The 14,831-nt window shown below is 36.7% G+C and overlaps 1 protein-coding gene across 3 annotated transcripts in view; it reads left to right on the top strand.

Annotated features, from left to right (window-relative positions):
- Positions 1-13,893, top strand: part of HHIP (hedgehog interacting protein) — an 81,757-nt gene extending 67,864 nt beyond the window's left edge. The window contains exons 12-14 of one of the 3 annotated variants that reach the window (XM_054825317.1): positions 2,826-2,974; positions 5,603-5,727; positions 6,602-13,893. In XM_054825317.1, coding sequence (XP_054681292.1) covers positions 2,826-2,974; positions 5,603-5,727; positions 6,602-6,616 — 289 coding nt within the window. In that variant the 3' untranslated portion in view covers positions 6,617-13,893. Of the gene's footprint in view, positions 1-2,825; positions 2,975-5,602 lie in introns of all 3 variants that reach the window. The other 2 variants (XM_054825318.1, XM_054825316.1) reach the window with 2 other exon arrangements.
- Positions 13,894-14,831: the final 938 nt, after the last annotated feature.

Here is a 14,831-nt window from a genome sequence, read left to right as displayed (position 1 = left end):
CTGCTAAACACAGTACTGCACATGTGCCTGAGCAAGAAAAAGAGAAGATTCCCATTTAAAGTAACTTGAAAGAAATGAGCTTTAATAGGGACAGATGAAGAAAGAATGTTGTCTCCGATGCAGTTGGCTATAAAGAAATCAACTCAAATTTGGATTATATTTTTTTTTTCAGAGGTAGGAATTCGAACACAGATCTTTTAACTTTAAATCTGAACAAGTCTCCACTGAAAATCGTATCATTTTGTAGAACTGTTTCCAAAGCAGCATTGCCTGTGAATCTTGCATATAATTTTTAAGTGTAGGAACTTTCTTAACCAGATCATATGTAATGCACTCATTACTACAGAACTGGAATTCCTTACAGGTCAAAAAAATAATGCATTATATTTAAAAGACAGCTGTGGAAATATGTAAAAACAAAGCCTGAAAGAGTTTCAAATATGCTGCAAGAAAGGTGTCAAAACATGTTTCAAAGCCCTTAACTAATACAGGACCTTAAGTCTGATTCTCAAAAGTGCTTGGTGCTACACTAAAGATGTATCTACACATTCTTTCTGTCCTTAACATCTTTGGGGAACCAGTTCTTCTGTATGGATGTTTAAGTAATCATGGTAGCAATTAAGACTGAGCAGAGAAAGTGCTACGGTGAAACAAACCAGTGAGCCTGTGCTCTATTACTCCGTTTCAAAGAAAAATGCAAGAAACCCTGTAATGTACCATTAACAAGCTGCATGCCAAAATGGGGGGGGGGGGGGGGGAAAGTAAGCCCAGTCAGCTAGTGAGGTACTTGTATGACATTAGGTATGAGTGCTTATTTTTCTTAAAAATTATTTTACCCTATCTAGTATTACTTTGAATGGGCCCCATTGTGCACAGAAATATCTTTTTAAAATCCTACAAGAACATGTGCTTCATTGATATCTTAGAAGCCATGAGTTCAACTAGTTAATTTTATTTTCTTTAGCTTAATTTTTTCCCTCGATATTTCTTCTGATGTTGAAATGGGAGATAAACAAGAATGCCCAATTTTCCTCCTCTTATCCTCCACAGTTTTCTGCACCTCTATCATATCCCTTCTTTCTCAGACTCCAAAGACTATCCTTTTCTCCACAGAGGAGTATCAATCTAGGATTTTAATATTTGCCAGAGTAATCAGTGCACAAGTTGCTATTCCAGCTATTTGCACATAATTGGGGGTTTAATACTGATGTCAGTATAACGAACAACGTTATTTTCTATTCTATCTCATACAATTTTGTTTTGGTTTGTTTGGATTCTAGCTGGACACTTAGCCAAGGTTTCCCTGAGCTCTCCACAAAACTATTAGAATCTTTGCCCTGCAAATTTCAAGCTTTGGAATGTATGGCAGTAGTTCAAATTATTTCTTTGAGAATTAATAATTTTGTATTTGTCACTAATTAACTTAATTTGTCATTATGCTCCCATTCAATTACTTGTTTAGATCTCTTGGGAGATCCTGACATTCTTTTCCCAACTTATTCCTGTGCAATCAAACCCACAAGCAGAGACAAAACATGGTACCTGCACTGGGAACCTGTAGCCTTGTCATGATCCTATCAGTCTCTAGCTGTCGGACTCAGCAAATAAAATAAGTGGTCAGCATGAAGACATAGAGCTAAATGAAAAAACCCAACAAACCAACCAACAATAAACATCTAAAAAAATGTTGGAAGTCATATCAACAGTTAGGGCACACTTAAGTTAACACACTTAAGTGTTTTACACACTTAACACTACAGAAGGAACACTACAGTTCCTTCTTTGTTAAGGAAGATAATGCTGTGCTTTTGTAAATAAGAAAGGCTACTGAGCATCCACAATATTTTGTAGACTGACAGAAAAAATTGTGTTACATAAGGCTTGACACCAAGAAGCCCAACGAAAAACCAATATCAGAAATATTTTAAGTCAGCTGAACTAGAATTTCTTTCATGCATACATTTCAGAGAATCACCCACAGAATGGCTGAGGTTGGAAGGGACCTCTGGAGTCCAACCTGGTCCAACCCCCTGCTCAAGCAGGGCCACCTACAGCCAGTTGGCCAGGACCGTGTCCAGATGGCTTTTGACTGTCTCCAAGGATGGAGACTCCACGGCCTCTCTGGGTAACCTGTGCCAGGGCTCAGTCACCCTCATAAGTGAAAAAGTCTTTCCTGATGTTCAGATGCTTAAATAAACATTGGGAATGCATAATCTAAATATGATTTCATGAAAATATGGAAATAAAAAATCTGCAATGTCAAACTGAATTTGTAGACAGAATTGCAAAATTATTACGCATGTCATAATGTGTGACATAAAACTTACTCTTCAGATTACTCTTCTCAGCGTACGACCAGAAATATAAATCAGCTAGAAAAGCAAAAAGTCACCATCAGATTCTGGACTGAATTATATGACTATTTGTGCTCCCTGAAGAAAAGCCACACGATCGGTAAAATTTAGCACGTCTAATAATGATATTATCTAGACACATATGCTGCCTGCAATAAGCTCTTCAGCAAGCTGGTTTTGCCAGGTTCAAGCTTCAAGAATTCTCAAGGACTATTATTTAGTCTTGTAGAAGATCTCTGAAGGCAGTTATATGAAAGAATAGCAAATCACACTATTTTTCTGTAATGTAACATATCATCTTTATGTTTCTTGGTGTTTTGGGGGGGGAAAAAAAAAAGCAATCCCCTTAGAACACAGATTTCTTGCACTGATAATACCATAAAAGAGAATCAGGCCTTTAATAAAAAAACCCAGTTTTTCTCCTTGACCTCAGCTTTTAACTATCGGCTTGGTTTATGTATTTTTATACAGGCCTTTAGTCCCTGAAGAATGCAAAAGAACAGCTCAGTCTGCACAGGTACTGACATCTGAATGCTCAAGGCATTGTCGGAACGGGCACTGCACTCCCACAGGAAAATGCTGCTGTAATCAAGGCTGGGAAGGAGAGTTCTGCAGAACTGGTTTGTATATAGATTCATAGCAACAAGTGAAAATAGCAGTGACATGTCCTAATTTGCTCTTAATTATTTGCTGAGAGAAATTTTCAATATATGTCATTGATCATCAGTTCTAACTAAGACAACATTGAAGAAAGGCTGATCTTATGAGTTGTAGGAGAAGAGTAAGTCTTTAGATGAGTGCAGCAGTTAAAATATCTAATGCAACGTAAACCATCAAGGAATGCAATTAATACCATAAATATGACAGACGTTATTCTTATTTTCTCACCAAGCCTGTAAAATGAAAAGAAATATAATCAATATATGCTCCGTGTTTGCACATTCAGCTTCCACGGCAGTATTAGCATTGTCAGTGTCAAATAGGAGTACCTTGTCAAGCAAGATGATAAATCAAACCTGCAGGTCGCTATTGCATATTTTACACTTTGCTAATTTCACGCACATACTTTAGTTTTGGTACATTCTTACTTTTGATCCTACAAAATAAAATGGCTCCAGTTTGTTAAAGAGATTTCTATGGACAACTTATCACAAAGCAGCTAATAATCAGAACATTATTGCGATCCATTATTAATTGCAGTGCTTTTAAGTCCTATCTTGTCGCCATAGCATATCTTTTAAAAGTCACTTGAAAAAGTGACTGTGGTAGAACCAGATGTTGGGTATGCCACCAAAGTGGTGAGATGAATGAACCTGGAGTGCCACAGCTGTGCTATCACTGTCTCACAGAGGCTGTGGTTATGTCTGAGCCGTATAACTCTGGCCTATGCAGATCTTCCAGCGCAAGCCTGGGTACCAGGAGGTGTTGTTAGCGCATCAGCACAGCCTTCTGACCGAGTATATTTGCTCAGCGAGTTTGACCTGATGCTTGTACAAAGAGATAAGGTTAATGTAATGGCAGTAGAAGTCAAAAGAGGAAAGGAGTCACAGAGTAAGACAAAGCAAGGATCACACGATGGACCAGGGGTAATTCAGGTTGGAAGGGTACTCAGGAGGGCCCTGATGAAGCAGGGTCAGCTACGAGGTCCTTACAGCCTGGAGTGGAAATTTCAGCAACCTCAGGGTTTTTAGAGATGAGCAGGAATGACTTGGTCTGGAATGAAATGAAATGAATGAAATCACTAATGATATCTCTTACTGGCAAGATTCATGAGCTGACCATCGGACAGCCATGCAACAAAAGCAGGTTGGAGAAACGGATGAGGTAATCTGGCCAAACAGCCCAACTTCAATTGTCCTCGCTCATCTGTCAGATATTCCCTAGATGTAGTGAATGAGGCCCATTCTACAGCCCTTGTCTGAGTGGAACTTAAAGTAAAAAATGTCTCCAGTGTGAATGTAAATGGGTCTGGAATAATCTGTTTTGTTTAAAAAATTACAGGTCTATGATAGATAATACAGGATGATACAAGATACAAGAAAGCTAGAGAAAATATGCAGACTGAGGATCTCTCCTCCCTGTATCTCACGCAGCACTTAACAGAGATGTTCTAAGCTACTATTGTAATTTAAATAAGAAAAATTACCTTACGAGACATAATTTTCTTCCCAGGGTAATTAAGAAACTCGTGAATAAAATAAAGCAGCCTGGTTTCATGTAGTGTATTATAAATATCTGTAAATCAAGATTATAGCTTTCTTGTAATAGCTAACATTAAACAACAAAATGTCTGCAAAAAGAAAGATACATTATATTTATCACAGTGCTGTGACTCTACCCCAGAAGAAAATGCATCTACAGCTAGTTATTGACTGCTAGTTTTGCTAACACTGGCTACATATTAAAATAGCATTTATATTTGAAAAATGTAAGCAAGCTGATTAACCTAGAACTCTATAGGTAAATTGTCAGGCATCTGCTAAAGAGAGAGGGAAAAATTTCGAAATTTAACTAACTGATAAAAGCTGTAGAAAAAAATACACTGGTTCTTTTTTTTCTAAAGGCAATTAAATTTTGTTCCAAGCATAAGTGATTCAAGAGCCAAAGGAGCGCATCTCTGTGGTCAATTCTAATCTGCTCTGCTAAGGAAAGCGTGTAGTGCAGAACTCTGCATGTACAAAGGAGTGTACTGAGATTCAGAACTTGCTATCTGGGAGGTGGCCAGGTGCTCAAATGTCTCACCAACTTCAGGACTTTCTTGGGTTGCCAGCATAAGAAATGGGATGAGGCAGAGCACCACTGTTTAAGGATCTAGAGGTGCTGATTGTCCTGTTTTCAAATGTAAGACATTTGGAGCCTACAGTCTTTTGAGGTGGTTCTTCTATGCACTCCAAAATCAAGCATGAATATGGGAACTGGACATTTTCAAAAATCTGCTGTTTGAGTTTCAGTCTGTCTTGGGTGACGTCCTCTCAGACATACAAAATTACTTCCTCCACCTAATACTCTAAAACTAAAAAATATGCTTTCAAAACTTCTAATATTTCATCCTTTCTATTTTGTTTTTTAATTTAATTTATCATTTTTTAATTTATAAGTGGTATACATTTGGCATAACATATGGTATAATGTTATATATTTTAATTTATCGTTACAAGTTTAGAAAGGCTTTGCATGAATGTGTACTGCGTCTTTTTGGTTTGTGATGTTCTAAACAAATTGGGAAATCGCTGTTTTTTTACCCACAGCAAAATGTGATCCAGCCTGTCGACATGGAGGTGTCTGTGTAAGGCCTAATAAATGCTTATGTAAAAAAGGCTATCTCGGCCCCCAGTGTGAACAAGTGGATAGAAACATCCGAAGAGTGACAAGGGCAGGTATTCTTGATCAGATCCTAGACATGACATCCTATTTGCTGGATCTAACCAGCTATATTGTATAGTTTCTGGGACTATTTGGAAACTTCACTTTCAACGGGCATTTGTTTTGAATCCTGTCATTTTTAAAAGACTGTTATCCTGCAACAAATACCGGTGATTTACTTTATTAATTTAAGTACAATATCCACAAATGTGCAGATAAATTCTTTGTATGTGTGTAAATATTTCTGTACGTCTCCACAGACGTGCCGATATCCAATACGTGCACACATACACATGCACGCACTATCACAAATACGGTTTTACAGCTAGTGGAATTTTTTTTTATATTTATTTCTTCATGAGAAATAGTTTACAAAGTAATTCCACTGTAAACCACATTTTCATCAAAGGACTTTTGTGATGTCTAAATGGATTCTTTGACATCCCAGAAATCTCATGTCTGTACCTATCTGGTTCTAGCAATAAGAGAGCAGTTTTCAAACACCGCTGTATAAACTGCTGGACTTAATAAAATCCAGTTGTAACAGTTTCTAAGGTGAACGGAACTACATCATGAGACAATATTTCAGAACTCCTTAATGCATTCCTATCTAGGCAATTCATTGTAAGACTGTAACCTTCACCTTCATCAATGTAACTCTATTACAGAATGTTACGCATTTCTTTATCTAGCATAGATGCAAAAATCTGGTTATCGCAGCTTAATATCAAGATTGTTTCAAGTGTTTAATAATTAAATTATATTCGCATATTTCAAAACCAGTCATCCTAGAAGGTCTGCTTTTTATCATATATTTTATTTAACGATGGGCACTGGGTTCATGTTACATATTTATATTATTTTATTTTATTTTTATAATATAGACATCACCTAGATGAGACAGCTTTACCATGTCCTGTAAAATACTAAAGTTACATTTTTCACCAACTTAATTGGAAAGACGGGGAAAGAGAGAGCAAACACACTCTTTAATGTGTTGTGGATCTAATCTAGAAATGTATCCTTGTGTCAACTTGTATTCATTTACGACGGATGAAAAAAACAACCGCCAACCAATCATAATAAAATTCCAGCATATGTTAAAAGTGTTCATAAAGGGATTTTCACTGTAACAGGACGAGCCAGATTATACACAAGTAGACTGCTGCCGATTTCACACTGAACGGAACGTCCCTGGACGAGCGCTCACATGAGCATGTGTTGGCTGTGTAAGATGTCACTTGTACAAAACGTATAACTATTCTCGCCAAAGGCGGTTCTAAATGTACATGTTCCTTGAAGAGCTAACATAAAATTGAGTCTTTGCAAATGTATCAATAAATATGGTGTACATGCTATAGTCAGGTTTTCTAAAGTATTAATAGTCCAATCAGATGTATCTTCAGAACTGGTGCCCTCTTATCTCCAGCTCTAGGGCATTATCAGCAGTTTCTTTGCTCACTACTTACCGACTATCAGATTTCCTTTGCACTACCTGGCTCTTATAAAATCTTGCCAATGAAAAGCAAGCAGAGTAGCCACAGCGTGCACATCCTATGGTTCTCATAAGCAGCTGCTCATGCGTCAACAATTTACAACAGTTTAGGCAATAAGATCTGAAAGACTTTTGCCATATTACTCTCCAATAGCAAAATTACCTCTCCGGGGCAGTCACACGCAACGAATTTTCCTTTATAGAAAGTTGTCGGTCTTCATTTATTAAGTATTAAATCTGAAAGTACAGCCTGATACTTGCATTTCTCTGTCTTACGCACTCCAGCTCAGAGGAACAGAAAACTACATTTGCCTTCCATATATGTTTGCCTGGGTTTCCAGTGACCTCATGCCAAATGGAAATTGGTTGAGAAATCTTGGTTAAGTGCTCAGAGAACAATGGTCTGCATTAAAAAGTGCATGCATAATTTTGCACAATGTAGATTCAACTGACAGTCCATTGAAAGACGTCTTGGGATTAAATGAGCATGAAGACCAAATTGCCCTCTCACCCCAGAAAAGGGTGGTCCCTTATAGTCACACGAACACTTCATTGGCTAAGCAGTGTGACCAATCTTAAAATGAACCCTGCGGTAGCATCTGTAGGTTAATAGCAGCTCTTTGTCTCCGCTGCTTTCTGCCTTTAGTCTTTTCCCTGAATTCCATCACAAAAAAGTTTTACAATTAAAAAATGTCCTGACAACCATTTTTGTAAATTGACCTTAGCATCTAATCTTTCCTTATTCAACGTGGGTGACAAAAATGTGAACTTCTCATGAATGAGCCAGCTGTCTAAATCTGTCAAATAGCGCAGTTTTATTACACTCTTCATAATCGGCAAACCAAGAAAGTCGCTGAAGTGTTTTAGCAACATTTAAATATCCGACAGAGATAACATCTTTAACACTTTCTTTAATGAAATATATTTAAAAATAAACCCAACTTTAACCCCACTCTGATGCATTATTTTCAACAACCAGCTGGGGAGATGTGAGAGTTCTTTTCTCATTGCTTAGTTCCTGGAGACTTAAAAAATACCACAGATGGTACCTAAATTGAAGATCCCCAGTAATATTTATGCCTTAGTCATGTAGAGAAGGGATAACAATGATCTTAGAGTTTTGATCTTAATAATAAAGACAATTTAGTTTACTAGTGAAAATAAAACTCCAGTAAAAAGCTAAGAATTAAATCCAGGCATCATTCGAATCGATGGCAAAAACCTCACATCGGCTGTGCTGCACCCAGAAAATCGCTTTCAAACTGGAAGCAAAATACTTCAGTTTATTTTATTTAAAAAAAAAAAAAAAAAATCTGTTTGAATCATTCCATCAAAATTTCAAAACTAAGAAGTAATCTAAGTGAAGATTAGAGGGAGAGGGGAGACAGTTTGTGGAAAGTGTTTTGCTTCATTTTTAAATCATCTTTTATATCATGTGAAAGCAAGCATCTGCATTAAGCCCACATGGGTACATAGGAAGTCCCAGTGGAAAAGAAGTATTCTAAAAAAAAAAAAAAAGCCACAAAAAATCCTAGCTCTTATTTATCAAAAGAAATTATACTATTAAAAAGAGTGAGTAAACCCCAGGCCTAGCCACCCAAGATGCTAATATAAAAAGGGCAACTGCAGTAATTGCCCTGAGAATTGGCATACAAAAAAAAAAAAGGGGTCTGTAGAAAGCCCGTTGCCAGTTAGGTCATTCTGCAGCCATTCTCACACAACCTCCGAGAGTGTCCCAGAATAAAACTGAGCTTATAAATGAAACTAGATAAATGAGGCAATTAGATAAGGGCCTCCAGAAGGGATTTTATGTATGTGTTCAAGTTGTCTCTGTCTCTGTCTCTCTCTCCCCTAACCTTTTATTCCATTCATTTCTTCCTTTATTCGGAGATACTGCCTCTCTGTTCCCAACACATTGTACATTTCAGGCGTTCTTTGAGGCTGTCTACTGTTAAAAGAGAACAAATATACCTGTTGCAAGAAACATAACTCTATTCCTGATGTCTGCTAGTTTTCAACCCTCATTTTATTCTTTTGGGACAGGAAACTTCCCTTTTCTTTTTAAATGCCACTGATCAGAAAGAAGGCGTATTATTGGAATATAAGGAGAAACGTCTTTACTCCATAGATAAGTAGGGAGACAAAAACATGTTATGTAAAATGAGCTCCAAATTATTTCACTCCCTTTCAGAAAAACAGTAAACTCATTTTTCTAATGTGTTCAATAAGAAATATTAACTCAAACCCTCCCCCTCAAGGAAATAAATTTCTTCCTTTAACAGTCAGGGACACAGATGCAAACCCTTTGTACCTTTAAATCCTCACAGGTTATTCTATTTCATGCAAACAAAGAGTAAGTTCTATATAAATAAGAGTATAAATTCTATATTGCCAACATGACACCTCTGTTTATCTCCCTCCTTTCATTTGCTTCTCCACATTTTGGCTTTGCAATTCCTTCCTTTCTAGAACCACAGCAAACGCCGATAATCCCTGGTTGCTGCCGGTGATACTTTTTATTTTTGAAACTGCCTAATAGCCCGGTGCATCAAAGAGGCTTCCCAGCAGGCTGAGGTTTTTATCTGTTGATCATTCTACACAACTTTGTTATTTAATAGTAACTTCAAAAACTGTATCTTAGCTGGGCATTTACAGTTCAGGAGTAGCAGGCTCAAGCAGCTCAGCCACAGAGAGACTGAAGCTGGAGGAAGGGAGAAAGCACGCGGTCACTCAGCAGTCACTGTGCTTATGCCAAAGTTACCAGATTCCAGCCAATGATCAGGTGCCTCAAGTAAAAAGCAGAATGATATTCCTGGGATGATGAAATGTTGCTTTTCAGTATACACTTTCTCTAATTTGGGGTTAGAAATGAGGATATTTTCATGTACAAATATGAAAAAAAAAAACCCAACCAGAAATTCTGAAAACACAAACAAGTAATTTTTCACAGGTGTAAAGTCCCATTAAGGTAAAAATAAATATTCGTACTTGTAATTCTACTTCTAGCCATGAAATAGGCATTTATTAGATTGGGTCTACATGAAAAAATCAACTCCAAGGACATCCTGCTCCGTTTATTTTTCCTTAATTATGTAAATCCTTTAAAAGACATTAATGCTTTTTAATTTACTGTCCTTTAATTTAACTCTGTATCAGTTTAATTAGGAATGATACCATTTTGATCTTCTGTCCAACTTAAAAGGTTATCTTTGTCTCAGAAAAAACAGAAGGTAGTCATGAAGTAAATAAGAACTAATTTTTCCCATTTTGCAATATTAAAAATTGACCAATATTTTATTTTTGTCATTTAAAGAAAATTAACTAAGAGTCTCAACAAAAAGGCAACCAACCCTTTAAATTTACTCTAATCCAAATTTGCAGAAAATACGTACCAAATAATCTGGGTTCTGGCTACAGAAAACTGATAAATATTGCCATAAGTAGTTTCAGTGCAAAATATCGTAGAAACATTGAAAAAAGTGAAGACTGTTTTGCTAAAATGTTCGTGTTTTCAACAGCAGAGCAATTCAGTGAAATAAGACACATGTACTTCTTAGGATATAGGTGTGAAACAGCAGAAGCCACCTGAAAGCTTAGTACGGGATTAACTTTAATCTTTGAGGGCCTGACTCAAAGTTCATTGATGTCGACTGAAAATCTCCTATTGACTTCACTAGTTATAGGATTAAGTCCTTAAAAGATCTCCACTTAGCTGGCAGAAGATCTTAACTTCAGACATCAGTGCCCACATGACCTCGCCGTGTCTGCATCCGCAGTCATTAGATGCACCAAGGTTTGCTGGAATAAAACTGCAGATTCAGCCCTGCGTAAAGCCGTACGGAGCAATCCTACTTAAAGCTGTACGGAGCACATCCAGTCCTCCTGGGTTTCCTTATAGGTATTGCCAGCAGTTACACAAGGCGTCTATTAAATCTGACAGACTTCTTGATACTTCTTTAAAAACATTGAGCAATCAGCTCGCGTTTTTTCTCTTTCACACACGTATATGCTTATTTCAAATATGTAAGCGTATGCAGCTAAGCAGGAAAGTAATTAAAATACCAAGTCAGTGGCCCCATTTTATGAAATAGCCGTAGTAAGACGGGGCCCTGAGTTGCCCCCACAGATGCTCACAAACATCCACGGAAGAGTTCCCTCGACTGGTTTGAGCCCAGTATCACAAAGGCTGAATTCAGCAGCGTTAGGCACATTTTCAAACCTTTCTTTCTGTATTTAATAGGGATGGTGTAATATTTCAATCGAGACTACATACAAATCATAAAATGTTGTTGTCACCCTTACTAATAAGGCTAGTGAGACTGAAGGCGATGAGAGTCCTCAGCAGTGAAATGACAGGCGTAAGCGATTACGGGGCAGGAGATGAGCAGGCGTTCTAGAGACGTGTGCTAGGCAAAGGGACAGCCGCTTGCCTTCGCACTCATTGATTTCAGTTACCACTCTGCACACAGAATTTATTGTGCTATAAAATGCACAACACCCAAACAATCTTAGCACAGCAATTAATTCTGCGTAGACTGACACTGGGCAGACTGACTAATCAGTATTAATAATGCCTTATCTGGGAAAAGAGAAACGTTATTATTTTATAGCACTGTGCGAGTGGTTCAACAGACACATCAACCTTTTTCCTTCAGCTCACTCATGAGTTATTAATAATTACTAATTTGGTCTACATATTAGCAAAAGATTATCATGTTGTCCCATAACCCAAAGAAAAGGTTTCCATAGGAAATTTTTCTTCGCGTTACACTATACAGTTTGATTTGAAAGCCAAGTGACACGCTTGCTTACCAGAGCTCTCAGTACTGAAAATATACCATTGTAGTGATCATCTTATGCTATAGGAATCCACAAAAAAATTATATTCTGTTATATACATTTAATGTGTCTTTACCTATTGTCTACTGTAAACACACTGAGTTCCACAATCAAAAATGTCAGAAATCATTGCTAAGAATGTGCACAAATGGCAAGCTGCATTATTGGAGAAGAGTTTTATTTCTACTGATAAAAACCCCAACTTTCCAGCTGTTGTAAGTGATCAGTAGGGTCCCATGTATTATATAGTTAAGTTCCTTTTACAGTTTATGAGAGTTTCCAATTTGTTTTCATTTTGCAATGAAAACAGAAGTGAAAAAATATTTAAATGAAAAATTGCTTAAATTCCCAGGAAATTTCAGAAAGCAGGTGCCAGCTAAAGCACGTGAATATATGCAGTGGCTGTGTTCACAATATTCTTGGGTGGAAAGAAGGCAGATAGGGGCGGCTGGTTTTGGTTTGTTTGGTTGGGTTTTTTTATTGTAGGATGCATTTTGCTGTAGGACAAAAAGGTGGTTTGCATCACAAGGCAGTAACAAACAAATCCCATTTTCTGAATGTTCCTAGGAGGAGCGGCTAAAAGGAAAACCTTCTAGGCAGAGTCAAAAGTGGTGTGCAGAATGAACTTAATTCATATCAAGATATACTGAGACCAGAAACCATCTGGTATTAAGTGACCACATCTATCTTGTAGTGATCTCCATTAATACCAGAAGCAGTAACCCTACCCTGTCAATTATCCAGAAATGCTAGGAGCTGTCCCCCACAAAATATACTGCAGAATTAAAACTTCAATTCCCTTTCGAGAACAATTAGATTGTAATGGGAGCCAAGCAGAAAAGGAAGTAACAAAATTCTGTCACTTGAGAACATTACTGTTGTGATATTCCTCTCTTCAATTAGTTTTATTTTATAGTAGCTGTCAGGTACTGTATGTACATTTGAAATGTGGGAAAATAGCTTAGAAAATATCATGCAAACTATGTTTAAGTATCTTCTATAAACTGTATTATAGTACTAAGCATATACATGCACCAATCTAGCAGAGCACTGGAGCACGCAAGTAATTTTAAGCATATGAGTCTCACTGAAGTCATGTGCTTAACGTTATTAATATAATTAAGTGCTTTCTTGGTTTGAGACCTTACAAGCCTTTGCAAGTCTACCTACGTAGACTACATATGCTATATCTGTATTTCTTTTTAGGGAGACAGCATGGCTGAAGTTCACAGCAATAGAATTCAGTTACTGCCTGTCACAAATTCTGAATATTTCCAAATAACGTGAAATAATTGCATCTTTGTGCCTCCACTTTCCATCTGAAAATTAGTGAAGTCAGTCCTTGTAAAGCGCTTTGAGCTCTTCAAATGAAAAGTGCTATAAAAAGTACAAATTATTATTATATTATTGAACACCATGTATGTATACACACTATTATGTAATATATAATATATGTATAATGCATATAAATTCTAACAAATGTATTTGTGTAATATCTGAGAAATGGAACAGTTGTATCTGGAAGTGATAAATGCATAGAGTTGGATTTATTGTTAATCTGTGGATTTAATGATTTTTTTTAGACAAAAGGATGTTTAAGTGTATAATTGCTTTTCTTAATTTAATATATTTATGTAAATGCATGCCTGAAGTTCTGGATAGATAGCTATTCTGTGTCCCTTAAGCTAATAAAATATATTAAACTTTATCTTACTATATAAGGTACACCTGCTGCTTTAAATTTTTTTGTTTTTAATATTTTTGTTATGACTAAATGCATAATTTAAAATTCATGAAATTTTAATTTTAGTCAGCTCTTTGATCTTTGCAGTAAAAGCCAAACGCCAGCATTTTATATATTCTTTGAAATGTACACTAGTTTTATTTATATAAATTCTAAGATGCTTTCATAAAATGTGACTGAACACTGCTATTATTTTTGGAATGGGAAGTTTGGAATGGGGTTTCCTGTTTGCTTCTGGATAAATGAGAGTGAAAATTAAGACCTCCTTATTGAAAAGAGATACCTGTTAAGTTGCAAGCAGTACGTGAACGTACACACAGCTTGAACAAGGGGATTTCATGTACAGGCTTTTCAAGTATAGATACTTTGGAGAAGTAGCTCAGAAACAATGGGAGAAACGTTGGGGGTCAGTTCTTTGTTCTGTTTATTTAATATCTTCAGAGAGGCATGTCGTCAAATCAACGTGTGTTAAATTCAGATGTACCATTTCCAGTGATTTAAATAAGGGCCATAAACAATGGATGCAGTGTGGAATTCTTTCCATTTCTCCCCGTCTTAAGTAACAGGTTCTGTTCCATTGAAATCAACACCTAAGCATATATGTGGGAGCAGAGCCAACTCGATATATCAAGTCAGTATATTTTTTTGATACAAAAAGAACATTTAATCACGACACTTAAATGCAAATTACTCTTGCAGCTTACATCTGTGAGAGTAAAAACCAGTTTGGACAGGGAGCACTAAAGAGCCAAGGGCTTCTTCACACACTGAGTTTACCTTAGTGGTTTTGAAATGCTGTTGAATTTGTCTTACACATTTAACTTACCTAAAGTGTTCAGCCCATCCCGCGTTTATTTTTTAGACTAAAGAATGAAGCATTACGGACACTATGACATTGATGCTATCTCTACATTTCAGATCTAAGCCAAAATAATCCTGAAATTTTCATGAAATTGTTTTTCCGTTTTTCAGCTAGTTATACCATTAGTGATATGGGCTGGTGGCCAGCCAGAGAACTAGGATCCAAGGAAAATTT

Source organism: Grus americana, chromosome 4 (genome assembly GCF_028858705.1).
Source record: "Grus americana isolate bGruAme1 chromosome 4, bGruAme1.mat, whole genome shotgun sequence".
NCBI classification, from domain to species: domain Eukaryota; kingdom Metazoa; phylum Chordata; class Aves; order Gruiformes; family Gruidae; genus Grus; species Grus americana.
The sequence above is the reverse complement of the archived record's forward strand: the minus strand, read 5'-3'. Positions and strand labels throughout refer to the sequence as shown.